Source organism: Symphalangus syndactylus, chromosome 6, assembly GCF_028878055.3.
Source record: "Symphalangus syndactylus isolate Jambi chromosome 6, NHGRI_mSymSyn1-v2.1_pri, whole genome shotgun sequence".
Classification (NCBI taxonomy): Eukaryota; Metazoa; Chordata; class Mammalia; order Primates; family Hylobatidae; genus Symphalangus; species Symphalangus syndactylus.
In genome coordinates, this window is record NC_072428.2 from 13765705 (window position 1) to 13792331 (window position 26627).

The 26627-nt window shown below is 40.5% G+C and overlaps 1 protein-coding gene across 1 annotated transcript in view; it reads left to right on the top strand.

Moving 5' to 3' along the window:
* Positions 1–1833: 1833 nt before the first annotated feature.
* LOC129484124 (uncharacterized) overlaps positions 1834–26627 on the top strand; it is a 140124-nt gene continuing 115330 nt past the window's right edge. Inside the window, exons 1-2 of the mRNA XM_055281513.1 lie at positions 1834–1938; positions 9052–9221. Of these exons, the coding sequence (XP_055137488.1) occupies positions 1834–1938; positions 9052–9221 (275 nt within the window). The remainder of the gene's footprint in view (positions 1939–9051; positions 9222–26627) is intronic.

Genomic DNA, 26627 nt, shown 5'->3' on the forward strand with positions numbered 1-26627 from the left:
TGCTATTATGAGACACTGCATTCGGCGAGACCAGTGGTTTATTTGGCCTTGGATTTAGCTCTGATATGAGCATCAAGAAATTAGAGTCATGGGGGAATTTCTTCTTGTCGTTTGCTTCCAAGCAGATTTCTAAAGGTCTTATTTATTGAAAGTATTTGCTGTTTCAGGCACAGTACTAAGTGCTTTATCTACATCAGTAGCCTCCTAACCACTCTCATTGCCTTCTTTCTTGCCCTTACATCCATTCTTCACACAGCAGCCAGAGAAATCCTCCTAAAATATTAATCAGATCGCACTCTTCCCCTCTTCCCAACCTTTGTTGTACTTAAGATGAAAATCCAGGCCCTTCGCCCGCTTTCTGGCTCCATCTCCCACCACGTTCCCCTTGTTTATGGTGCCCCAGCAACATCAGCCTCACACAGGCTGGGTATGTTCCTGTCTCGGGTGTTTGCATTTAAGAAATTTTTTTTTTCCTGAAGCAGTATTTCCCCAGATCTTTGTAAGGGTTATTTCTTCACTTCATTCATGTCTGTGCTTAAATGTCACTTTCTTAAAGAATCCTTCCTGGCAACTCTGTCTAATAGCACTCCCTGTCAGCTATTCTAAAACCAACTCTATTTTATGTATTGACATCAATCACTCTCTAACATTCTATGACATATTCATTAGTTCGTGTATTTATTGTCCATCTCTACTAGACTGTAAGCTCCTAAAGGAATGGGACTTTCTTTTTTTTTTTTTTTTTGTCAGTGCTCTATTCCTAGCACCTCCTACCTGGCCCATAGTAGGCATTCAATAAATACTGTAGGTATTATTGCTGCCCACTGCATGAAAGGAGCACCCACGACTCCTTTAAAATTATTTAACTGAAGTTAATTAGTTTGTTGCCATGCAATAAATCCTGAGTTCAAACTCCAGTCAGCTGCAAAGTTGAAACTCTTATTCTTTGTGCTTGATCACTTCTTATAATGCCTCTTAAGGCCCAGGGCTGGGTTTTATACTTTCTTATATTGGTAGGTGCAGGTTATTTGTTGAATGTATTGATAACAATGGCATACGTTTATTGGGCATTTATTTATTTGTCAGATAATCTAGGAACTTAATACACATTATCTCATTTAATTAATTAGAAGATGGCACTATTGTTATCTCCAATTTGCAGATGATGAAACTGAGGCACAGAGAGGCTGAGTAAGCTAAGAAAGTCTAAAGTCACAAATCTATAAGGGATGGGGCTAGAATTCAGTCTGACTTGAGGCTACGTGCTCCTACACACGAAGTTCAGTGTTCCTTAACCTTTCTGTTATTATTACACTCTTAAGCAGCTTTAAAGATATTTTCTTTCTTAATTGTCTCCCTCTCCAGGAAATTTTAATGCCACAGATATATTATATACCATATCTGTTTATATACCTTATGTCTCTGTCTCTCTGTGCTTTACATATTCAAAGAGTAAGATTTTTTTGCCCTTCCCCAAGAAAAATTGTACCCCATGGCATAGGCTGATTAGCTCCTTCCTGCCTTTCCTCATACCTCCAGCAGAGGCCTAGGCATGGAATTCTGTGATTAATTTGAAGCATCACATGATTATCGGTGCATTTGTGTTTCCTCTTAATATATTATGAATTCCTTGATGGGCAGGAGCCATGTGTGGTTCAGGCTTACATTCACAGAGCTGAGCACAAAGTAGGCTCTGTTAATGATTATTGAATGGTGCCATTCACTCTGCCTTAGCAACATGCTATGGGTGTGTCCAGTAGGCATTTGTGTAAGCTACAGGAGCAGAGCTGGCCTCTCACGGCTCACATCAGTGCTGCTCACTCTATTCTGACCATGGGCGTCAGCATCAGCCCCTTGTTTCCTCCTGGATCATCTGGGGACAGCAATGATGTCAGTACTCAGATTCTAGAGTTTGCAGCAGGTTTCCTGGCAACAGAGGTGAGGTCAGCAGTTCTTGAAACACAATAGGCCTTTAAATATTCCGGAGCACCTGAAATATGCATTCACAGAAGGTTCCTGTCATGAGGAAATGAATGAAATCGTACCTGCCTCTCCCTGTGGTGTCCAACATTTGTGCTAAGATGAAGGAAAAGGCAAAGAGTTGTTATGAGGAAATAAATTTCTCCTTTCATCTTTGCCTGCTCCACCTCTAGGCAACACTGAACCCAATATGTGTTTCTTTTAGCAGGCTATTTGCAGATTCTCCCTGAAGCAGAAGCAGCTCCAGCTTCTGGTGTTGTTCCAGCACTGACTTGGATGTCAGTTCTTCCTGTGTGTGCTGATGTCTTGTCTTTGCTGCTTCTGTTCCACTTCCCACTCTTCCATATCTTGCTCTCTGCCTGGGCAGGTGAACCTGCACGGACCACATCAATAGTCTCCCTTGCCCTCTGGCTTCTAGTTGGGTTCTGCCAATGAGAAGCCCTAGAAATATACTGGAGGGTGTTGGGGAGACAAGTTGGGCATTTATTTCCCTTGCTCACTCCCTCTGTGCCAGGTCGCCATGGGCTGACCACATTTCTTGACTGGGTCACAGCTCTCCACTTGCTTCTCTGTTTCGGTGGCCCTTTCCATGTGCTTCTGTATTTTGGAGTTATGGTAACTACTTCCTTCTTGTCTCTTAAGACCTCTGGGCATGTATTAATAATATTTTTTACTTACTTTGCTTTATGATGCTTTGACATCTTGGAGCCTTGTGGACCCAGGGAGGGGAAGGAACTGCCCCTCCCAGAGTTAGCTAATTCTTTGAGATAGTAAGGAACTTGCCTAGGCGCATGTGTTAGTATGCAAAGCAACCAATACAGAGTCTGTACCCCCACCAACCAGTTTTTATTGGGGTCTTGGAGTCAGGGACAAAATCCCCCACCATAAGTGATCCCAGGGCAAGGGACCAGAAAATTAGGGACAATTTCTATAGCTTAGAGCCCACCAAAGTGATTCAAACCAGCTAACCCTAAACCTGCTTAGCCTGCTTACTCTGCCCTGCCCATTCTTTCTTGATGAAACCACAATAAAGGCTCTTGTCTATGTTTTTTTTCCAACTCTCTGTGCCTCCTATTGATCCTGATGCTTCCTCATGCAGTCCCCTGCCCTGTGGTGTGGTATGCCTGCTCCTCTTGGGGACTGAGTAATAAACCATCTTTTCAATGGCAAATGCCTCTTTTTCTGTTGGCCTCAACATACCTTGATAAAAACAAAATCCCAGGTACATTTTAAAACAGAGAGGCCTTTAAAATTTTCCTACACACTCCCCTCCCCTTTGTAAAAAGTTCCTTTAGCAAATTCACCTTTAATTATCTTCATTTGATGTGCTGTTGTTTTCCTGTGGTGACCCTGATCGAGGTACTTTGCGTGTGTTCTGGACTCTGAGAATCAGTGAAAGGTGAATGGAAGGCCTGTACCCAGTCTGCACAGCTTGGGGCTATGTCTTAATGTACTTGGACTCAACTTGCTGTCCTTCTTTTGCTGTTCCTGCTGTTACTTGGTGCCTAGAGCATGCCTATTACCTATTAGGTGCTCCGTAAATACTTGGATTAGTGTCCTCTCCCTTGATCTGCTCTATGCCACATGGCGCTTGAATATACCACAGATACCAAGTACGATGCTAATGGTTTATAATATTTTAGTACTTGAAGGAATTTTAGAGATAATTCAAACCTCGTAGTTTACAAATAAATAAGTTTAAAGATACAGATGGAAAACAGCCTCAGATTAGAGATAGAGCCAAGACTAAAACTCCAATCTCTTGTTCAGAATTTTTTACACTGTTCAGTGATAGTAATAATTGTAACAATACTCCACAAATTTAGGACAGATCGATTATGCTAGGCCTTGTGCTAAGCAATTCTTACATATCAGCTCATTTAATCTTCACCCAACATTCTTAAATACCTACTAGTGTTAGCTTTGTCTTATAGATGAGGACCCCCAAGGCAGAGAGGTTAAGGAACTTGCTGTGTGTCATTTAGCTAGGAAGTGGTAGATCAGGGTTTCAGTTGGGCAATCTGGCCCCAGAGCCTGTGCTATTAATCTAATGGATATATAAATTCATATTAATTATCCCTTTCATTTGTTCTGTCTCTCTCAAGGAGGTGTATGCAAGGGCTGGACACCAGTGTCCTTTCTCCATGAACAGGGGACTTAACATTGTACATGGTAGACACCAGGTGCTCAGTGATTACTAACCAGTTGCTTGCACAAAGTCTTTTGAGCTTCTCAGCTGAGCTCATGGATCCAGTCTGCAGTCAACCCTAATTGGGTGGTCCTTGTTTGCTTTTCTATTGTTAATCCACCAGCACCAAGTAACTTTAGCTAACTGAGTGGAAGAAACCTTTCTGGAGAAGAGGGAAATCCAGCCAGCTGATCTGAGCATACACTTTTCCCCTGGGCTGAGGTCTGCCTTGGAGTCAAATGTGATAATTTCTAGAAGGGGTTGTTTCCTTTTGCCAAGGAGGGAGACTGACACTTTTACTTGCCTCGTATTACAAAATTTGTAGCAATAAGGCGATTTAATTAGCACAGCAGTTTAAGGTTTTAATAGTTACTGTATTTAAGCAATTTCCCTAGCACTCCTGCTGTTTTATGAGGCTATAATTTGGCTCCCAAATGGAGAAACAATAAGGCCAAATAAAGCAAAAAGATGGCAGTGTTATTCTGGAGGTTAAGCTCTTGTACAGCCCAGGGCAAGATACTAGTGAGGCAGAGGCTGGCTTCCTACAAGGACACTCTAATTGTTCACTATGTTTCATTGGGTCATTTTGCTAAGACTTACACTGTGTGGCTGTTGCATCCAAATTTCAGAAAGCGTAAGGGATTTTCTAGGACTTGAATTCAGATGGGGTTTTTAAATCAATTTAACCAAATAAAGAACTCATGTCAGCAATGATGCAAACATGGAAATCATATGGTATTTATTTAGGAAAATATGGTGCCCAGTTGTCCTAGAGCAGAGGATATGGGTGCCAAATGATGTCCCTGTAGGAAGGAAGAAAGACCAGTTTTCCTGTTGCAGAGGATGTGGGAACAATGTGTTGTCTATGTAGGCAGAGGCAGAGTCCAGTTTTTGTTGTGGAGGAGATGTGGAACTATAACGTGTGTATATGAGAAGGGGTGGGGATAGTTTTTCTGGAGAGGATATGCAGATCATGTGGCGTCTATGCAGGAAGCATGGGGACTAGTTTTCCTAGAGCAGACAATGTCTGTTTTAATAATCTAGCAATTCAGACTCGGCCTAAATCCCGGGAAACTGCTGATCATTTTTACTATCCCCATAGCTTCTACCTTCAGGGGAAGGGGGGAGGGATGCATAGGTGGAGCACAGATTTTTAGGGCAGCGAAACTATTCTGAATGATACTCTAATGGTGGCTGCATGGCATTATGCTTTAGACCAAACTCATAGTATTATACAACAAAAAGAGTAAACCCTGATGTAAACTATGGACGTTAGTTAATAATAATGTATCAATTAAGCTCGGTTCATCAGTGACAACAAATGTACTAAACCAATGCAAGATGTCAATAATAAGGGAAACTGTTATTCTGGGGGTGCGAAGAGTATATGAAATCACTCGGAACTTTCTGTTCATTTTTTTCTATAAGCCTAAACTACTCTAAGAAATAAAGTCTATTAATTAAAAGACTTGGACTAAGGGTTGTACCAGCAGAGACTAGATGATGTGAGCACCAGGAAGCTGGAGGTTTATGGTACCATATAGGCAACATTGTATTTAGACTGGATGCAGTGTTTGAGGTTTTAAGATTGGAATCAGGACGAGCAGTATAATAATTATCATTTTCTGACCTCCTACCAAGAGCTAGGCATTGGGCTGAAGTGTTTAGATAATCTAATGTAATTCTCGCAATAACTCTTGAAGTAGGTACCGTTATGTATATAAATGAGCCAGATTAATTAATTCACAGAAACATTTACCAAAGCACCTGCTAGACACTTGGGATTCAGCAGTGGACAATACAAACAAGTAACTTACAAAATATCACATGGCAAATAAGTGGTGGGGTCTAGACTCTAGTTCATTTCTGTCTAATGTCTATATTGTTAATCAAAACTATTATTTACTAGCCCTGTAATTTCAGAACAGAAACTTAACCTTGTTGGTCTTCAATTTCCTTATCTGTAAACTAGGGATAATATTTAGTAACATCCATCTTATAATAGTGAAGTGAGGATGAAATGAAGAGTTAAAATATGGGCCAACTAGCAGATATTGAAGGAGTTCTGGTTCCCTTTCTTCTCTGATGCTTTGAGGTTCTGAATGCCTTTGCTCCAATATTCTAGATGCCATTGGATTTCCACATCCCTAGCACTTTTATGAGGTTCTTCTTTATTCTCACTTTCCAAGTAAGACGTCCTATGTCCTTAAACTCCACTTTCTTGAATCTCTGGAAAGGGTCATTTCTCTTTTGGTAATTTGTGTTCTGATAGGCAGACTTCTAAGATGGCCTTCTGGTACTCATTCCCTTGTATCATTTCCTCCTTTTCAGTGTGGTCTGGATATAGTGACTTGTTTTAAGTACAGACTATAGCAAAGGTGATGCGACATCATTTACATGATTAGGTTACAAAGGATTGTGAGTTTCATTTTACCAGCATACATTCTTTTTTCTTTCTCTCTTTTTTTTTTTTTTTTTTGAGACGGAGTCTCGCTGTGTTGCCCAGGCTGGAGTGCAGTGGCGCGATTTCCACTCACTGCAAACTCTGTGTCCTGGGTTCATGCCATTCTCCTGCCTCAGCCTCCCAAGTAGCTGGGACTACAGGTGCCTGCCACCACGCCTGGCTGATTTTTTATATTTTTAGTAGAGATGGGGTTTCACTGTGTTAGCCAGGATGGTCTTGATCTCCTGACCTCGTGATCTGCACGCCTTGGCCTCCTAAAGTGCTGGGATTACAGGCATGAGCCACCGCGCCCAGCCTACCAGCATACACTGTCTATTGCCTTCTTATCTTGCATGCTTTATGAAGCTAGCCGCTATGTTGGAGAAACCTGCATGGCAAGGAACTGAGGGTGGCTTTTGGCCAACTGCCCTTGAGTTACTGAATTCTGCTAACTGCCATGTGAATAATTTTGGAAGCTGATCTTTCCCCAGTTGAACCTTGAGATTACCACATTTAGCTGGCACCTTAACTGCTGCCTATGAGAGATCCTGAAGTGGAGGATCAGCTATGCTGTATCCAGGTTCTTGATCCCTGTAAACTGTGAAATAATAAATGTGTGTTGTCTTAGCCACTAAGTTTTGGGGGTAATTTGTCATGTAGCAATAGCTAACTAATGCATGTACTTTTATAATGGGGAACACAATCACGTGTTAATGGAACCAATTTCTAATTTTTTTTTCTAGTGTATGCTTTCAAAGAACCCATGCAACTTTACTCTGAACCTCAATTAAGTTTCTATATTCTAAAATTGGATTTGGGACCTTTTCTGGTCTACTGACTATTCTTTGAGTCAAGAGTGGCCAGCCTTTTTGAGGATGGTTAATGTAACTCTAAGGCATACAAGTCAATTAAGTCCTAGAATTTCAATTTGCCAGTACACATGAAAAAGTAATATTCTTGATGGCTTTGATGGTCATGAGACTACATCTTTCTTTCCCCTTGTAGCCAAGTCACTTGAAAGCCACGTCATAATGAGATGGCCCATTCATTGATTCACTCACTTGAGAAATAATCATTAGACACTGAGTAAGGCAGTGGGTATACGACGGTGTACTAAACAGGTTGTAGCTCAGCTCTCATGGAGTTTCTATTTTAGGTTTTTTAGATGAGTTTGAAATCCAAGTAAAAGGAATTGGCATAATTTTACTAATAGTCCCACAGGTAACCTATGTTGAGGGACTGTCTTGCAGTGGGAGGTGCCTTAACAGGGAGTCCAGAGAACTTTAAGCCATTGGCCAAGGCTTCGACTCTGCATTGTACTCACAGAATGCCTATATTGTTTAACCTTTTTGTCTGTGCCTTCTTATTTTCTGTGGAAACTTTTCTATTTCTTTACATATAAAATTATTTTTTATAATATAGCTTAAATTCATTTACTTAAGAAATATTCATTGAGCACTTACTTGAGTCCAACACTTCTTGGTAGAGGGGATTTAGTGGTAAGTAAGATACACAATGTCCTTCTCTTATGGAATTTACATTACAGTGGATCAAGTAAGCTTTAATGTTGTAATTTTGCCCAATTTTGCCAACAGACTTCTTGTATCAGTCATGGCTCTAGGTAGGAAAGAAATAGTATACTTACATTATTTAAGAAAATTTTAGTGAAGGGACTATTTATAGAAGTGTAGAAAGGTTTAGATTAGTAGTTCTTAACTGGGGGTGATTTTGTCCTCCAGGGAACATTTGGAAATGTCTGGAGACATTTTTGGTTGCCACAACTATGGGGTAGGGTACTACTGGCATCTGGAGCCTGTTTCAAAACTGGGGAGAACTATGCAGGCCATTCATCTTCCTTTCTTCTCATTATGTTTTGTATGTTTTGTCACTTTTTGATTATCTATTATCATCTAGCCATACCTGCCTATTAGTACCTCCATATTCCTCTAGGAAATTTTCCATTGTATTGATAGGAAGGTTATTGCTGAGATTGTTTCTTACTGTCCTCTGTCTCTTTGGTAGCAAAGGAGACCAAAGCCTTCTTCAAAGCGTGCCCTGGGACAGCCAGGTGCAGGCATGCGCTCCAAGTGCTGTTGATAGAGACAGGAGACAGCCAAGGGTCCCTGGCAAACCCCACCTTCAAGCCTAAAACAGCCTGAAGGCTGAAGAACTGGACTGCTGGTGCCAGATGATGCCTGCCTTTTCCCAACCGATTCTTTCTGAATAATGCCCATCTGCACACTGGGAGGACTGGGTGGAGCCTCAGGAAGTTCATGATGTTTGCACAGGGGTTGGCTTCTTCAGTTCTTGTATGGCGACCTGGGATTCAATCTGTGAGTGGATGGCCTGTTAGCAGGACTCCATCTCACTTTGCTGAGATTTTTCCTTTTTCCTTTTTGCCCAATAAATTCTGCTCCTCACCCTTCTATGTGTCCGCGAGCCTAATCTTTCCTGGTCGTGTGACAGGAATCCAGTTTTAGCTGAACTGAAGAGAAAGTTCTGCAACACTGTTAAACCCTGTACATCAAGCCCTGAACCAGAGGCCTACAGAGAAGGGAGATTTGGAGTTCATATTCAGCTTGGTGGCAAATGTGTCCTGTGTACCAGCTTGTATCTGTTGTGTAACTCTTGCTGGGCAGTCCTGCTCTCGAGCTCTGCAGCATTCTTAGATCCTGGCTGGTTTTTAGGCCTGGATCTTAGAGCCTTCCATAGATTCATTTTCTGAATTCCTGAAACTCTTCCAATAAATTCCCCAGTGCTTAAAAATCAGTTTCTGTCATTTGCCATAAGAACCTTTACTCGTATGTGTTGGGAAAAACTTGAGGACTCATGCAGCATAGGAAAGACATTGAATATATATAATTTCTATTTGATGACAACCACCACATAACTGATGTAATTTCCCTCCACAGATCTGGGAAATGATTTATTACTTATGTTGTATAGGAAGGGGGAGTAGAGAATTGGGTGTCTTCTGTGTTCAAGGCATCGTGTAAAGGCCCTGCAGTCATATGCCAACAAATCCAGCTCAGTAAGACCTTATCTCCATTTTACTGTTGATAAAACTGAGACTCAGATAAAGCAAATATATTATCCAACTTCTCATAGGCAATAGGTGTTAGATCAATGGGTTTCAAATGAGGAAGCCTGTGCATTCTCTTCCCCTGTATCATTGCAGGCAAGTGGTCAGTTTATCCTCCCTCCTATGTCCAGCAAGTCTTGGCCAGAACTAGAAGCCCTTTGCCTCTTGCATGTCCCAGTGTAAATTTATGAAGTAGCAGACTTTGTTAGCCTCCTTTCATTTATTCTCATGGGTAACTATTTTAAAATTCTCTATGATACAGCCTGGTGGTTTTTCTGTGTGGTTTTTCACTGTTGATAGTGGTTAGTGATTCCCTTATAAATAAGAGATCATTTATGATGAAAGAGGCATTTAAGCCCCAGTTATCAAAGGTGGTTCATGGTGATGCTAATGTTTCCTGGTTCAAACTTGCTCTCTGGGAAATGGAGTATAACTGGATAAAGCAGGATATTTTGATGCCAGTGTTTTGACACTTTGTAATTGTCAGCCTTTTTGCAGTTTTTCTCCCTGAGAAAAATATTTCTGACCTTTGTCAGTAATATTTGGCAAAGGATAGTGGTACTTCTTTCCATTTCTGGTACAAAGAAGAAATTGGAATAGTAGATGATACCTACTTTTTTACCCTAACAAATTAACCTCCAAAGTTTCAGATTTTGAGAGCTGTTGTGGGGTATTTTCTGCTACCAGCAATATAACCATACAATATTGTATTTACTTTATTTAACAAACATTTATTTAGTGTTTATATGTGCCAGGTCCTTTTCTGTGTGTGTGTGTGCATTCATAAGTATTGACTCAATCCTCTCAACAGCTTTATGACTTAGATATTATTATCACCTGCATTTTACAAAGGAGGAAACAGACACAAAGAAGTGAAATAATGTGCCACAGGTCACACATCTAATAAGTGGCAGAGCCACAGTTCACACCCAGGCAGTTTGTCCCCTGAGCTCGTGTTATTAACAGTGTCCTAGGTTGCCTCTCGATGTGCCAAGAAATGAATGCAACACATAGACAGAGGAATCCCTCCTTATGATGGTGAAACCAACCAGTTGGATCATTCTTTTCATCTTGATCAGGATTCTCAGTTCATGCTTAGCTTCTCTTGATTCTTACGCTGTTTTCAAAGTGAAGTGAAGTAGAAGGATGATTTGAATAAGGGATCTCAAACACTGCAGGCATTCTGAAATGCAGAACTTGCTGTCCTTGTAAAGTGGAATAGCAAGCCCCATTGATGTCAGAATTGGTGGGAAATTGGTTATGACCTATACCAGGGCATGGAAAAATTGATCACTAAAAAATCTTTTTCTGGTTTGGTTGTTGATTTGACATGGTTAGAAGATGCGGAAAAAATAGAATCATCTTGTGGAAAGTAAAGTGGGGATGGAAATGGGATACCAAAGTCTGTCAAGATGTAGTCAAGATGGCTGACAGTAAAATAGTTGTTTCAAAAAGGTGATGTATAAAATGTCTTGAGTCCAAAAGCGATGTGATGAGTTGACAGTGAGATTTGGTGGGGCAGGAGTATAGGTGGGGATGTAGGGGGAGATTGGCAAGAGATGAGGATGCGGCCAGGTAAGTAAGGGCAGATTTTAGGTTATGGGAATTGGGGAGCTACCAAAGTATCTTAAAAGAAAAGCGAAATAACTAAATACGAATTTTAAGGCAAGCTTTCAGAATTGATGTCAGGAATTGATGACTAGAGCCAGAAAATAAGTTGCTTCTTTCCACTGTGGTTTATTCTCTGACTGCAGATGACTTGGTATGCACTCAAGGCCTTTCTGCATAAAGATGGTTGATCCTAATCAGCCCTGCCTTCTCTATTCCAGAATGTTCCAGAATGCTCCTCTTTGGAGGAATTCAGTATGTGAACAATGGTCAATTTTTATCGATATGATAATTTTCTGCCATTATGAAGCAATGCCTCTTGACCTTTGGGTCTCACAGATGTGCTAAGTCAAATTTGTTTGAAACCCCCGAAGTGCCAGGAGTATGCCAGGGAAATAATGAAGGGTCATTTATCCTGCTGAGAGTCTCCTTAAAGGGAATCAATAACTTCATTGGAAAGAAAAATTGCATCGTTTCTATGAGGCCCCTTTCTAGGTGAGTAATGCTGCTTGAGTGTTCAGCTGTCACTTAAAGACTGCATCCTTATGACAGGCCCTGGCACATGCTGATAGACAGGAGCTCGTTTCATTTGAGATGGGTTTTAATGCTCCCATTTTTGGATGAGGATACTGAGGCTCTGTGAATTTATCAGATATTAAAGACACTATACACTGGTTGCGTGTGTGTATGTGCATGTGTGTGTAAGGTGTCTCTAAGGTGTAAGGTGAGTAATTGTTTTAGTTATCTTTTCTTTTGTTTTTGAGAGAGCAGTCTCAGTCTGTCTTCCAGGCTGGAGTGCAGTGGTGCCATCTCTGCTCACTGCAACCTCCACCTCCCAGGCTCAAGTGATCCTCCCGAGTGGCTGGGTTTACAGGCATGCGCCACCACGCCTGCTAGTTTCTTGTAGTTTTGGTGGAGACTGGGTTTTGCCATGTTGCCCAGGCTGGTCTTGAACTCCTGGGCTCAAGCGATCTGCCCACCTCAGCCTCCCAAAGTGCTGGGATTACAGGCAGGAGACAACATGCCCTGCTTCATTCTCTTTGTCTTACTATACATACCTGTAAATTGGGTATAAAGGGACTACCCATCTCTCATAGTTGTGAACATTTTAATAAAATACCGTATATAAAAAGCATTTTATTAACTTTAGCACAATGTAAAAATGATAATAATCATAACTTTTGTCTATAAATAGTGAATTTCCTAAGACATAGAAACCATTATTTTACATTTCTATATTCATATAGGTATCTTTGCCGCGAGTAACTCTAAAGGATGCTTACAGTTGAATGTATAAGTAATTTTATTATTTTAGGGGAAATAATGGCACAAAGACTCTGTGGTTCTGGGGACATTTTAATTATTTTTCAGTAATCTTTCCATCAGCAGAGAGTATGGGTAGCCTAAGAGGACTTTGAAAAGGCTAATCATGAAAGAAAGCGCTTCTCTTCTCACATCGCTAATTCAGATCAATATACGCTTTCTCTTGGCTAATTCTGAGGGCTGGTTAATTTAGTGACACTAATGGTTTCTATGACTATCCTGAAGTTGAGGTTACCAGACCCCCTACTGAGGAAGGCAGAGACCTGAGAAATAATTTATCACTCCAAGCGAGACCTGTAAAATTCTTGGCCATATAATTAGAAAATTTGCATATTAATTCTCCAAGTGGGGAAGGATTATAGGCTGCAGAAATGATGTCCAACCTGGAGAAAGGGGCCAGAAGCAAGAAGAAGCTGTACGTCTGTTTCCTTTGTGGGTTGAATCTCTTAGAAATTGCCCTGAGGTCATTCTGAAAAGAGAAATATAGTCTCATCCTCCATGCTTTGACCTCTTCACCTCACGTTTAAGCAAGACACATACATACCAGTTTGGTCGAATAGTATTTATTAATAATACTGACAATAGCTACCATTATTTAGAACAACAACTGGGATCATTTAAAAAGGGCTGTGTTAACCCTTGGCCTTGCGCTCAGCATGGATGGCTAATGTTCGGAATTTTGGTCTGGCTCTTCCAGTCAGAGAAAATAGCAGGAGGAAGATTGAAGACAGGAAGTAGGTATTGTGCTAGTTCTTATTGCACAAGCCACATATTGTTTCTGCAGACTTTCCACTTGGGAAAGTGTTGTGAGCAATTTTATTTGACAGTTCTTTGAGTAAATCAGCCCTGGTTTAGCAGGGATAAAGGGAGAAAATATTCTAATATTACTGAGTCCACCTTAGGTTGCAGACCTTTGAGGTTATCTATGCCAGAACCATTATAAGCAGGGAAGTAGCTATTAATTTTCATTTGTACAGATGTAGAAATGGGGACACACCAAGGGAAAGTGACTTACTCAAAGTCACAAGACTAGTAAATGAGGCTTGAAATACAGTTCCAGCTCTGGCCTTTTCCACTAGGCTCTTTTGGAAGTAGCCTGGGATTTCTGGGAGCTAACTCTGCCATCCTGGGAACCTCTCTCAATACTTTTAATGGTGTACATGGAAAGATGAGAAGGGCTCAGAATAGAAAAACTGCAGAGCCATCCTCCCTAGCCCCTAGTGCTTGTGACCAGTAGGGGGCTGTATCATCTGTAGGTAACTGTCCACTAGTGTCAATTCAGATGATGTTGAAAAAATACAGGAAGTGTCAGTATACTTAGGAGGCTTTGCTCCTGACCCTGTGCATTTCCAAGTGAAGATTCTGCCTCTGGGTTCATACTTGCCTTTCATCTCCAACCCCCACGACAGTGGAGCTGGAGTGTGTAAACACTACAGACAGCTCTCCTTAGGCATTAGCTGTTTGTTTGGAGAATTAATTTATGTTCCCCTAAAGGAGTATTGACTTGAGTTAGGTGATTAAAGAACATTCGATAAAGAACCTGCTAAATCTATTCACCTGTGTTCCACTGATTATGGAAAGGAATATATCAATCTTTTCTCATCAAATGACTCTTCCTTTGCCTCAACCACTCTTCTGTTCTGCTGCCCTCTGGCTTTCAATTAGGCTAGGAGACAGAATTCATTGTCTCTGGGGGGGATATGGAAAGGAGAAACTGTAGTGTAGAGTGGTCTGGAAAGCAAAAAGAGGAAATGGCTTAACCTTTTAAGTAGCTGCATAAGCTTGGAAAACAGAGGAATTCAAGACTCCTTCTTCTCATCTTTTTTTTTTTTTTTAAATCAAATTGTTTTCTGATTGCACATCCAAAATGTTTTGCAAGTCAACTTTCTTTCCTTCCTTACTTCTGGTGCTGTCCTGGTTCAAGGCCTGATTGTATACCTAACTATTGCCATAACCCCTTACCTGCCTCTAGTACCTCTCCATCTGTGCAATCTCCTCTCCACTCTGCCACTGGATGTCTTTTCAAAGTCAAGTTCCAGTGATGTCTCTTGTTCCCCTATTTGAAACCTACCTCAATGCCATTCATAAATTCTGAACTTGTTAGTATAGCCTAGAAGGCTATACCTTTTATAGCCTGAACTTAGCTCATAGGACTAATGAAGTAGCCAGAACTCCCAGGATACTTCCAGTAGAGCCTAGTGGAGAAGACCAGAGCTGGAACTGTATTTCAAGCCTCATTTACTAGTCATATGACCTTGGACAAGTCAGTTCCCCTTGGTGAGTCCCTATTTCTGCATCTCTGCGAATGAAAATTAATAGCTACTTCCTTGCTTATAATGGTTCCGGGATAAATAAACCCAAAAGTATGTAACCTTAGGTGCACTCAATAATATTAGAATATTTTCTCCATCATCCAAATATTACTCTTCTAAACCAGGGTTGACTTACTCAAAGAATTGTGGAGTAAAATGTGTTCTCAGCCACTGTCACATATACTGGGCTTTAGTCACACTGTATGCCCTATCATTTATTGAAGAGACCATTTACTCCTGTACTTATGCATCTTTGCTTATATTTTTTCCCTGGAAACTCATATTTATCTTCAAGGACCACCTCAGACACTTTGATGATTCCCTAAGCTCAAGAAATATTATATTAGATTCTCTGATTTGCCACTTCCTACTCACATAATACCCTGGGTGTCTCCTTATTTAGTGTTTTTTAGCATTTTCTTTTTAGTACCATCTGCCCACCCCAAATATGAGTTCCTTGAGGACGGAAATTATGACTTAATAATCCTAGTATTTCCAAAATCGATCAGAGAGCCTAATGAATATTAAATGATAGCTTAGATTGTTTTCAGTAAAAATTTATCTTCATTTTTTCCTCCTTGATATGGAGTATACTTCTTGTGCCCTCTTGACTTTGAGCTTGGCAATGTGACTTCCCTAGCCACTGGAATGTGAACAGACATGATGTAAGCAGAGGCCTTAGATGCGCATAAATTGCTTTTCTTGTCATCTCGTCTTCTTATGCTCCTGTGTTTCACTGGGGCCAATGGTCTAAGGCAAATAGTGACACACCTGGAGGAGGCTTGAGCCAAATCATGAGTTTGATCTGGGTTCTGCCAATTTGAAGATCTGTGAGAAAGAAATGAATGCTTGTTTTTTAAAATCATTGGGTTTCAAGGTAGTTTGTTACTCAATGTTATTACAGGAACAGCTGACTAATACAGATACTCATGGATGAGTAATGCTGAGTTAAATAGGATGAGTTAAAAGGATGAGAGAGGAAGAGCTTAGAAATTGTGAGCTGAATCCTCATGCCTTTCTTTCCTGGAAAGCTTGGCATTAGGACTTAATTATAATTCATCATCCATGGAAAGTTCCGGATGGGATTATACAAAATTATGGTAGTGTCAACAACTTTAGTAAAAGACATTACATTTCAGTTCTTCAAGCCTGGGATGGAGGCAGAAGTTAATAAATTTTAAAACCCTAGATAGAAATTAAGTTTCTTGCTTGAATATTCATCATGAAAAATATAATCAGAAGGTAAATCTTCTGGGAAGAAAATCACATAATGAATTCCAAATCCTAATAGAAATTATTATTGGTTTTTAAACTATTTTGGATTAACCATGCCACTGTTCCCCTTCATTAGTGTGGATAATTAAAAGTTAACTGTGTATCATTTTCTTGATATTTATGAAGATTGCTGTACCAATGGTGGTGTAATTAGTATGGTCTATGACCAGTTATTTTCTTGAGCTAGGGCACTCAATCAATGAGTTCAGCATTATAGAATTGAGATTTAACTGGGTTTATGAACTTTGTCCTTATAATCTCAAATGCATGCCAGGAAGACCTAATGAGAATATGTGACTAAGTAAAGACAACATTTATCTGGATATTTCCAGAGATCATGTAGCATTCAACACATAGTAGGAACCAAGTGTTTACATGAACGAGATATTCATATTATGTAGAATAAGACAAATAAAAGATGGAGAACTGGATCGGTACTTGCATGCCGGATAGCTCCCAAGTTTATGCACCTTGGTATCTGGGTGTGAATCGGGTGGAAGTTAGGTTTGACTAACCATTCTTAGAGAGTTTATAATGTGGTAAGGTGACTCATGAATCCAAAACTATCCTGCATTGTGTTTCCGGCCTCAGAGGACCCAGGGTTGTTGAACCCTGCAAGGGTGAATTCATAAATTTTTGAACTCGGGGTTAGAAATTAAGTTGCTTGCTTGAATATTAATCTTCCGAATGAGAAAAATGTCACAAGTTGTTGGTTTGATTTGGATTAATAAGGTCATGTTTGTATTTTGAGTAGAGAAAATTACATGCTTGGAGGTGCAAATTTGTTTTTTCTGTTCTTTTCTTGTTGGGATATTATGACATTTGGGGATTGTACCATTGTAACATTTGACCTGTTCGTCTCCTAGACTCAATTCGAGGCTACTGCGTCTTCTCTAGAGTTAGTTTGATGTTAATTTAGGACACAAAAATATGTCATTGCTACTACTGTGGTGTTTCTTTCATAGCAGTTGCTCCAGTGGTGCCCTCTCCTCTGTCCACCTTGCACATCTCCCCAGCGACACTGAACAGCTCTTTGGTCCCTGGAAATGCCATTAGAGACTTCAAGAAAACTTTGTCGAGGTCTGGGAAAGGTGATGCTAGTAATAAAACTAAAATTCTTCCATTTAAGGGTTGATAATAATACTCCCTCAAGCATAGTCTTCGCAGCGGCTTTACATTTGCTCTTCTTAACAGCTTTAGAATCTGTACATCATTCACTCAAGTGTTGGATGGAGCTGAATTTACATATAACTTAGTGATTATCTAAAACATTGGTTGTAATGCAGAGAAGATAATATGTGACAGCACAACTAGATTTCGTATGTGTTTCTAGTAGAAACTCTGTTTTCCTGGGTTACTGTACCTCAGGATAGACCTGGTGTATGGAATAGATTGTAGTAAGATGACTCCAATAATGTATCATACAACAAACATGTTCAAATACCAAATTATTGAGGCCCAGACAAAAGTTGACTCTCCATCTTTGGGAAACTAGCAGCCAGGAAAATAACCTAAAGAAACACAGGTTGGTGGAAGAAGGAGTTAGCTTCTTATACTTCATTACAGAAATTCCTTGCTTTCTTCTTCCTTTTGGGCACTGTTGGGGGCTAGATACTATTCTCTTATCATATGCAGAAAGAACAACAAAAGGCAGTAAACAGATTTTTCACTGGCTCAGGGTCTTTTACAATAAGGCAGCTGGAAAAATGAATTAAAAATAACACCTATGCAATTGTTATTAGTGCATGAGGACCATACATTCTTTTCAAAATTATTTTATTGTCAACTTCAGCAAAAGTTATGGTTTGTCCAAAATACTTTGAAGCCTGCTTATACAAATAACTATTCTGTTGCTAAATGTAATTTCCCTTGCATTGCCTCCACCTCCAAGTTTCATAAATTTGGAATCACTTCTGACTAGTTAGAATGGGAGATGCACTCTTGTCTTTTGAGCCTAAATGGTGGTAGTGAGGTTTAATGCTATCCTTGAGTTTGAATTATCATTTTGATGAAAAACTCTTTGCATACAAGATGGAATTTACATCCTGTAGGTGGGTAGATGTTTATTATACCTGTTCTTATAGTGTTATGGCTAAGAACCTGGACTCTGAACCAGACTTCCTGAGCCTAAATATTGGCTCTGACACTTACCAGCAACATGTTTTTAGATAAGTTGATTCATTTCTGTGCATTAATTGTTGTATCTGTAATAAGGAAATAATGGTACTGATCTCATAGGATTCTTTTGAAGATTAAATGAGTTTATGTCAACAAAGTCCCTGATACATGGTACATGCTAGGTGTTGGCCATGATGATTATGATGACAATGTTGAAGAAGAAGAAGAAGATGATGAAGAAAAGAAGAAGAAGAGGAGGAGGAGGAGAAGAAGAAGAGGAGGAGGAGGAGTAGAAGAAGAAGAAGAAGAAAAAGAAGAAGATCTATACAATTTGATGATAATGTACCTGATGTGTATGCTTAATGACAGAAGAGAGAATATGACCATGAACTCCCTGCCTCCAGAGCAGAGCAGTTGGTTACCTGCTGTATATCAAGTTCTTTTTGGTCTGAGGTTGAACAGTTACAGTTATTCTTGAAGGCAGAGGAATACACTAAATGTGCACTCATGGGCTTTTGGACTTAGTAGTAGGAGCAAAATTCTGAGCCAAATGTTGCTTTATAGTGTTATTTTAAAAATTAGGATAAATATTATACTTCAATATATTTTATGTTGTGGTGTTGCCCCTTAATTTGTGTCTGTCTTCTTTCCATCTCCTTCTTTCTTTCAAGGCAGTTTCTAAGACAGACATAACCCCTCAATGCTAGCTCCATAAGTTGTCTCAAAGCATCACTGTGGAAACTATTCAGAGATTGGGTTGCTGAAATTTACATATGAGAGAGGACAAGAGGACACCCAGGTTGAGCATAGTTGTTAATAAACTAATTGGTACTTGGGAGAAACATGACCTTCAGAAGGAGATAAAAAATGCATATTTTTAAGTGAAGAGGGCTTTGGAAATTTGCCATGTCAGTCACCAGTGTAAATTTTATTTTTCCAAGTAGGGATGTCAGTTTGGTGTTCTGTTTTGCTTTTATCTGAATCCAGGTTGTTATGGGTTGGCTCTGTGTTCCCTCTCAAGCTGCATGTCGAATTGTAATCCCCACATGTTGAAGGAGGGGCCTGGTGGGTGGTGATTGAATCATGGGGGTGGACTTCCCCCTTGCCATTCTCTTGACAGAGTTCTCACAAGATCTGGTTGTTTGAAAGTGTGCAGCACTTCCCCCTCTGCTCTCTTTCTCCTGCCACCATGTAAAAATTGGGCTAGCTTCGCATTTGTCTTCTACCGTGATTGTAAGTTTCTTGAGGCCTCCCCAGCCATGCCTCCTGTACACCATGCAGAACTATGAGTCAACTAGACTTCTTTTCTTTATAAATTATCCAGTCTCAGGGAGTTCTTTATAGCAATGTGAGAATGGACTAACACACAGGTCTTCACACCTGTTTTGGCATGTCTTATATTTTCCAGTGTGTCTTCTGAAACCTCCATTCCCGTAAGAACTAGTTTCTTTACATCACAGACTTTGTCCTTGAATTTTTCTCCCTGATTTTGTATTATCAGCAAACCAGTTTCTCCCCTGATGAATTCTTAGGTGGAAATTCCTCCCTTTGTTCCCCCTGTTGCACGTGGCTGAGTTGGTACAGTCTTTATTGATAATATGTTCCTGGGTCTTCACTCTTTTCTTTCTCTTGATTCTCATGTGATTTAATTGCAACACCCTACTTTCATCCTCACTGATGTCAGCTGTTCGCCCCCAGGGCATTCTTCCTCTTATCCCTAGGACTTCAGTGGCTGCCTCAGTTTTCCTTTCCTAGACCTTCAGCCAGTCTTTAGATTATCTTTCCTTTTTAAAAACAACATATTCATCAAAATGTCACATTCTTTTTTTTTTTTTTTTTTTTTTTTTGAGATGGAGTCTCACTCTGTCGCCCAGGCTGGAGCACAGTGGCACGATCTTGGATCACTGCAAGCTCCACCTCCTGGGTTCACGCCATTCTCCTGCCTCAGCCTCCAGAGTAGCTGGGACTACAGGCGCCTGCCACCACACCCGGCTAATTTTTTGTATTTTTAGTAGAGACGGGGTTTCACCGTGTTAGCCAGGATGGTCTTGATCTCCTGACCTCGTGATCCACCTGCCTTGGCCTCCCAAAGTGCTGGGATTACAGGCGTGAGCCACTGCACCTGGCCCAAAATGTCACGTTCTTTTATAAAAAGAATAAACAAAAGGAAGACACATTTAAAAAATTTATTCCCAAGCTGGGCGTGGTGGCTCATGCCTGTAATCCCAGCACTTTGGGAGGCTGAGACTGGCGGATCACGAGGTCAGGAGTTCGAGACAAGTCTGGCCAACATAATGAAACCCTGTCTCTACGAAGAATACAAAAAATTAGCCATGTGTGGTGGTGTGTGCCTGTAATCCCAGTTACTTGGGAGACTGAGGCAGGAGAATCTCGTGAACCTGGGAGGCAGAGGTTGCAGTGAGCCGAGATTGCGCCATTACACTCCAGCCCAGAGAACAGTGTGAGACACCATCTCAAAAACAAAACAAAACAATGTATTCCTGGTGCAGAGATAGTCACTATTAGTGCTCCCCAGCTTTTTCTCTCTTACAAAAATGATATTATGCTCACCTCCTGCCTTGTAAACTATGTATTTTTACTTGATAACATGTTGAGACCATCTTCCCACGTAGCTAACTTTTCTCCTGTATCAGGTTTGGAGCAGGATTTAATTCCAGTGGGATCTCTCCACCTGTTTGACCACACCTTTGGCCTTCTCCACATCTCATCATGATCAGTCTTCTTTCCCCTTTTTGCAACCTCCTGTTTTTCCTTTGTCTCATCATCTAATTGCTGTGTGCTGCAGTTAATTTGACCCAAGAGAAAGCGGGCTGGGATTACTGACTAATCAGGGCTTCGTTGGGCACAGAGTCTCAGTGGCAACACTGGGATTCTGGCCTGGACCTTTGCATTGCCAGACACCTTTTTAGTTGAAACTATGGTCATTTGGGAAGTGGTTATGCCCATGCACGCTGGATCAAATGCTTCAGACTGATTCCAGCTTTTCCATTTACCATGCACTTCAGTGTCCTCATCTGCTCTCATATAGTTGCTGTGATTGACAACCACATTAATGCCCAGAAGACACTTGAAACTGGGCCCAGCACATGGTAACCACTCAGAAAACAATGCCAGCTATTGGTTTTTTATTTAGATAGAGATTTAAAATTGATTATTATTTCTTAACACCACTCAAACCAATTTCCTGCATTTCTTCCTTACTAACATTCTTAGTTCAGATGCCTTGTTCACATAACAGCCTCAAAACTGCTCCTATCTGCACAATTTTATGCCTCTGATTCACTCTTCACACTGTAGCCACAGTGAGTGCTCTGAAATACAGATCTAATCAGGAGCTTCCTCTGGCTGAAACCCTTCAGTAGTGCCCTTTTGGTCTCAGGGAAAAATCTGATTTCTTTTGCTTGACATAGGAAACCCTTCAAAATGTGGCATCTGCCCTGGTCTCCAGCCTCATCTCTTGCCATTCTCCCAACTCCCCTTAAAGCTGTGCAACTCTGTACAGGTCCCCAGAATGACCATGTGTTTTCTCTCCCATCAGGGCCTTGTTCTAGACCCCCTTCCCTGGATCTTGTATTTTTCTCTTTCTTGTACTACTTCTTCATTTTGTTGGAGCACATTTTCCGGAAAGTTTCTGAAAAGGAGTGCATTGGAGATATTTTACTTATTTATGATGGATTGATAATTTGGCTGGATATAAAATTCTATGTTGTAAATAACTTCTTCAAAGAATTTTAAAGCATTACAGTGTTTCTTTTGTGAACGCTAATGCCATTCTGATCTTGGATTATTTTGGTGTGACATATATTCTCCAAGGCAGCTCTGAACAACTCCCCATACCCCCCACTCCCTTCCTCTCTCTTTCTCTCTCTCTCTCCCCATCTCTCTCCCTTGCTATTTCCTCTATTCTCCCCTCAGATCTCTAAACCTCCTCTTCTGTCCTTATTCTTAGCTGATGACCTTGCTTCCTATATCCCTGAGAAAAAAATGGAAGAAATTTTTAAAAGTGGCTTTACTCCATCACTCTGTCACTTTGACTAAACTCTGCATCTGTTCCTTTTTTTATGATATTCACACTATGCATGTGTTATTATTTTTGTAATTGTCTCACAGTTCTTGGCATTCCATTCCATCTTTTTCATTCTTTTTTTCTCTTGCTTTTCAGTTTTGAAAGTTTCTATTGACATTTTCAAGCTTACTGATTCTGTTTAGTCCATTGATGGGCCTATCCAAGGCACTCTTCGTTTCTGTGACAGTGGTTTTAATTTCTAGCATTTTCTTTTGATTCTTTCTTAGAGTTTTAAATCTCTGTTTAAATTATTTATCTGTTCTTGCACATTGTCCAATTTTTTCATTATAGCCATTAGCATATTAATCATAGTTGTTTTAAATTGCCAATCTGATAATTCCAAAATCTCTGCAATGTCTGAGTTTGGTTCTGTCTCTTCAGACTGTGTTTTTGTCTTTTAGTATGCCTTGTAATTTTTGGTTGAAATACGGACATGATACACTGAGTAAAATAAACTGAGGTAAATCAGAATTTAGTGTGAAATTTTGTTTATCTGGATAGAAGTTAGGGTGTATTTACTGTGGGCTATAGCTATAGGAGTCATAGGCAAAATGTCTTCTGGTGTCCTTGTTTTTTTCTTTCTTGTGCCTTTGGGTTTCCATAGAAAGTTACTCTTAAATAAGCTCTGAGATGTGCAGTTCTTTCAGCTGTATTTCCCTATTATTATCTAGGTGACTTATTGATGTGAAAAGTTGTGTGGGGGTCAGTCAGGGGAGAGTTGTTCTATAGTACTATGAATAGGTTTCAGTCCTTCAGTGAGCCTGTGCCTATAGGCTGTGACCTTCACAAGTGCTTTTCAGCCTTTTCTCCCCCTTAAGAGATACAGGAAAGATTGGGGGGATGGTGAGTTGGGTATTTCCATTCTCTCAGGTCATTTAGGCTCTGGTAAAATGTTTTCCTTGAAAGAAATCCTTATTAAGGAGAACAGAATGTTTTTAGCCAATTTCAAAATAATTACTTTTTCCCTCTCATTGCCAGAAGTAAAGGGGATTTTTCTCCGATCTTCACTTTGAAAACTGATAGGGCTCCTAGAGGTAAACCACATGAATGAATGGGTGGGGGCCCCTTAAGAAGAGACCCCATTGGAGTTAACTTTCAAGCTTGTTCATGCTTAGGTTCCCACATTTCATCAATTACTGTTTAAGTTTTCCTACCATTTTACTGGCTCCAGTGGTGGTTTCTGCTACCACCTGCTCCAGTAAGCTGTGATTCTCTGTATCTGCCTCTCTGTCTCTTTAATTTTGGGGATAGCAGTTTGCCCTGTGACCTCAGTTCTCTGAAAGATCTAAAAAGAATTGTTAATTTCCAGTTTATTCAGCTTTTATCCTGTTGTGGTAACAGGAGTGATGACTTCCAAGCTCCTTATATGCTGGATCAGAAACCAGAAGTCCCTGTATCACATACTCTACTTTCCTTTCTGCTTCTGCAAATGGTCTCTGTTCCTGTGTAAGAACAGCTCCTTCTCTTATGCACTAGGTCTCATGACCTTAACTTCCCCAGAATGTCATGCAAGCAACTGTCCCTTCTCTTTTACGCACCATAATGTTCCCTCTTTCTCATCAGTCATTCCCATCAACATTTAAAAATACTGTAATAGTTTCTATCTTAATAAAACAACAAACAAAACTAATAAGCAACAACCAAAACATACCCTCACTTGACCACATTTCCTAATCCAGCTACCACCCCATTAATGTCTTCTCCTTTATCACAAAATTCTCCAAAAGAATTAGCCATGCTCACTGTCTCCAATCTCTCCTCACCCAGGCTTTTATCTCCCTCACACTCGGGAAACTGCTTTTGTCAACAGCAGTGGTGACTTCTGTGCTGTCAAATTCAATGCTCCGTTCTCATTCTTCATCTCATCTGACCTATCAACAGCATTTGGCAAATGTTGATCTGTATTTCCCTTGAAACACTGTCCTCATTTTGCTTCTGAGAGTTCATACGTGCTTCATTTTCCTCCTGATTCATCTTTGTCTCTTTTTTCTGATTTGAACTTCTCTCCTTACATTCCTGACCTTTAGATTTTGGAGTGGCCCAGGGCTTAGTCCTCAGATGTCTTCTTTATCTGTACTCTTTCTTTCATGACCTTATCAGGTCTTCTGGTTTTAAATATCCATTTTTTATGCTGTCATTCGTATGTCAGAGATTAGATAGTTGCTGAGCAGACTAGTTTCTCTTTGTCCAGGAATCACAACCAGACTGCATTTCCTAGCCTTCACTGCATTTAGGCATTTGACTTAATACTAGGCAAAGAAATGTGAGAAGCAACATCTGCCATTCCAGGCCTAGCCATAAATATCTCCTACCCCTACTCTTCAATCCTTTTTTCCCATCTGCTGGATGGATGCAGAGGGCTCCAAGGATGGAGTCACAAATGGGAGAAGCATGGATCCCTGAATAATCAGGTGAAAGGTTACCCACCAATCGGGAATATTAGTTTGGACTTTGTGATGGGGCCACTGTGATTTGGGAATATGGCCTTAACCAAGACAGAAATTTGTATTTGCAGTGGTTATTGTTGTAATAGAAATCTAAAATATGTGACACTCCTTATTGGTTGGGTGTCAAGAAGCAAGGAAGTTAATGTCAGAGGCAGAAATGATGGTTTCTGTGTAATGAAGTTGAAAATATCTGGTTAAAACATTTTCTTTTATTCCTTTTTTTTTTTGGAGCAACCCATGTTTATTTAAGGAACACCAGAGATCAGTGTTTCTGGAAGGGAGTAGCTAGTGAGAACAGTAGGACGAAAAGGCAGAGAGGTATGGGGGGTTAAAACATAACTTGGGAGGCAAACTTGTTGCTAGTAAACTTGTACAGATAGGGAAGGAGTTAGAAAGTAAAAGTGTAGTAGTGTATGTTGGTTGCTATTGGCTATTTTTGGCAAGGTACTAAAGGAAAAACATGAGCTTCAGAAAGAATCAGGTGGTATATAAGCAGAATGAAAGGCATAGAAAGAATACAGAAATTCAACTAGAAGAACCAACTGTTTCTAAATTCCAAAAGGTAAGAGATAAGACTAAACAAGGCTTTCAGGGGCACAGACCCATTATGATTGAGCCCCGATGCAAAGATTAGATTAAGAATACAACTTTCCTCCCCAAGCCTATTATCCCAGGTGGTTTTGTTACAGTGGGTAGCTAGGGAGACATGAACATGGTGATCTGCAGCTTCCGAATAAGATCTCTGGAGTTGGGCAAGTGGGCTCAAGCATGTGCACTAGGAGGGAAGATGGCAGAGTTTAACTGGCATATGGCCTTCCTCCAGGAACACTGGTAAGGGAAAAATGCTTCAAATGAGCATGCACGCAACTTCAGTAAACACACTGTGCATGTGGCCCCTCCCAAGTGCTGGCAGACCACTGAGCATGTGGACACGCTACCCCAAGGGAAAAACCAAGGGAGGAGAAACAGAAGCCCCAGAACCATGCCAATGTATAAAACCCTAAACCAAGGGCCAAACAGTGCAATTGTATCTCTCAAGTTGCCCACTTGCCCCTGTTCCAAGTGTACTTTACTTCCTTTTGTTTCTGTTCTACACCTTGCCTCGGTCTCTCACTCTGTCTTATGCCCCTTAGCCGAATTCTTTCCTCTGAGGAGGCAAAAATGGAGTTGCTGCAGACTTATATGGATTTGCTGCTGGTAGCAGTTTCAAGTTGGTTTTTCTTTGCTTAAGAGTGAGAAGCACGGGGCAATGAAGCCAAGTTATAGGTTAGCATCAGCTTGAGAATTACATTCAGGAAATAACTTGTTGTTAGTTACTGGCAAGGGCACTGACAGGGAGTATATAGACTTGCAGTCTACTAAGATATGAGGAAGTTGTACTGTCAAGGAACTGTAAGCCTAGACTAAAAAGCCTGTGATTATTCAAACCTTAACACTTGGGATCTCAAAATTGCATCAGCAGGAAATGTGCTGAGAAAGCTGAGTAGCTACAAAGAAGAGTTTACTCCACAGCAGCCACGCTGGGTGTTGCTACAGAGAATAATGGACAAGAAAGTTCTTCCCGGAGAGCATAATCAGAGCGTGATGAAGGAATTTGCTCACCTCCAGGGAAGGAGTGCTCATTGTGCTCAGCCAGCAGTATCTCAGTGAATGCAACATTTCTTCTGTTTTTCCCCCTTTTGACTGAGAGGTTTAATTGGGGTTATCTTGTTCCCTATTCTTCTAGTAAATATTGACTGTGGGTGAGGGGAAGGCCAGTTAACT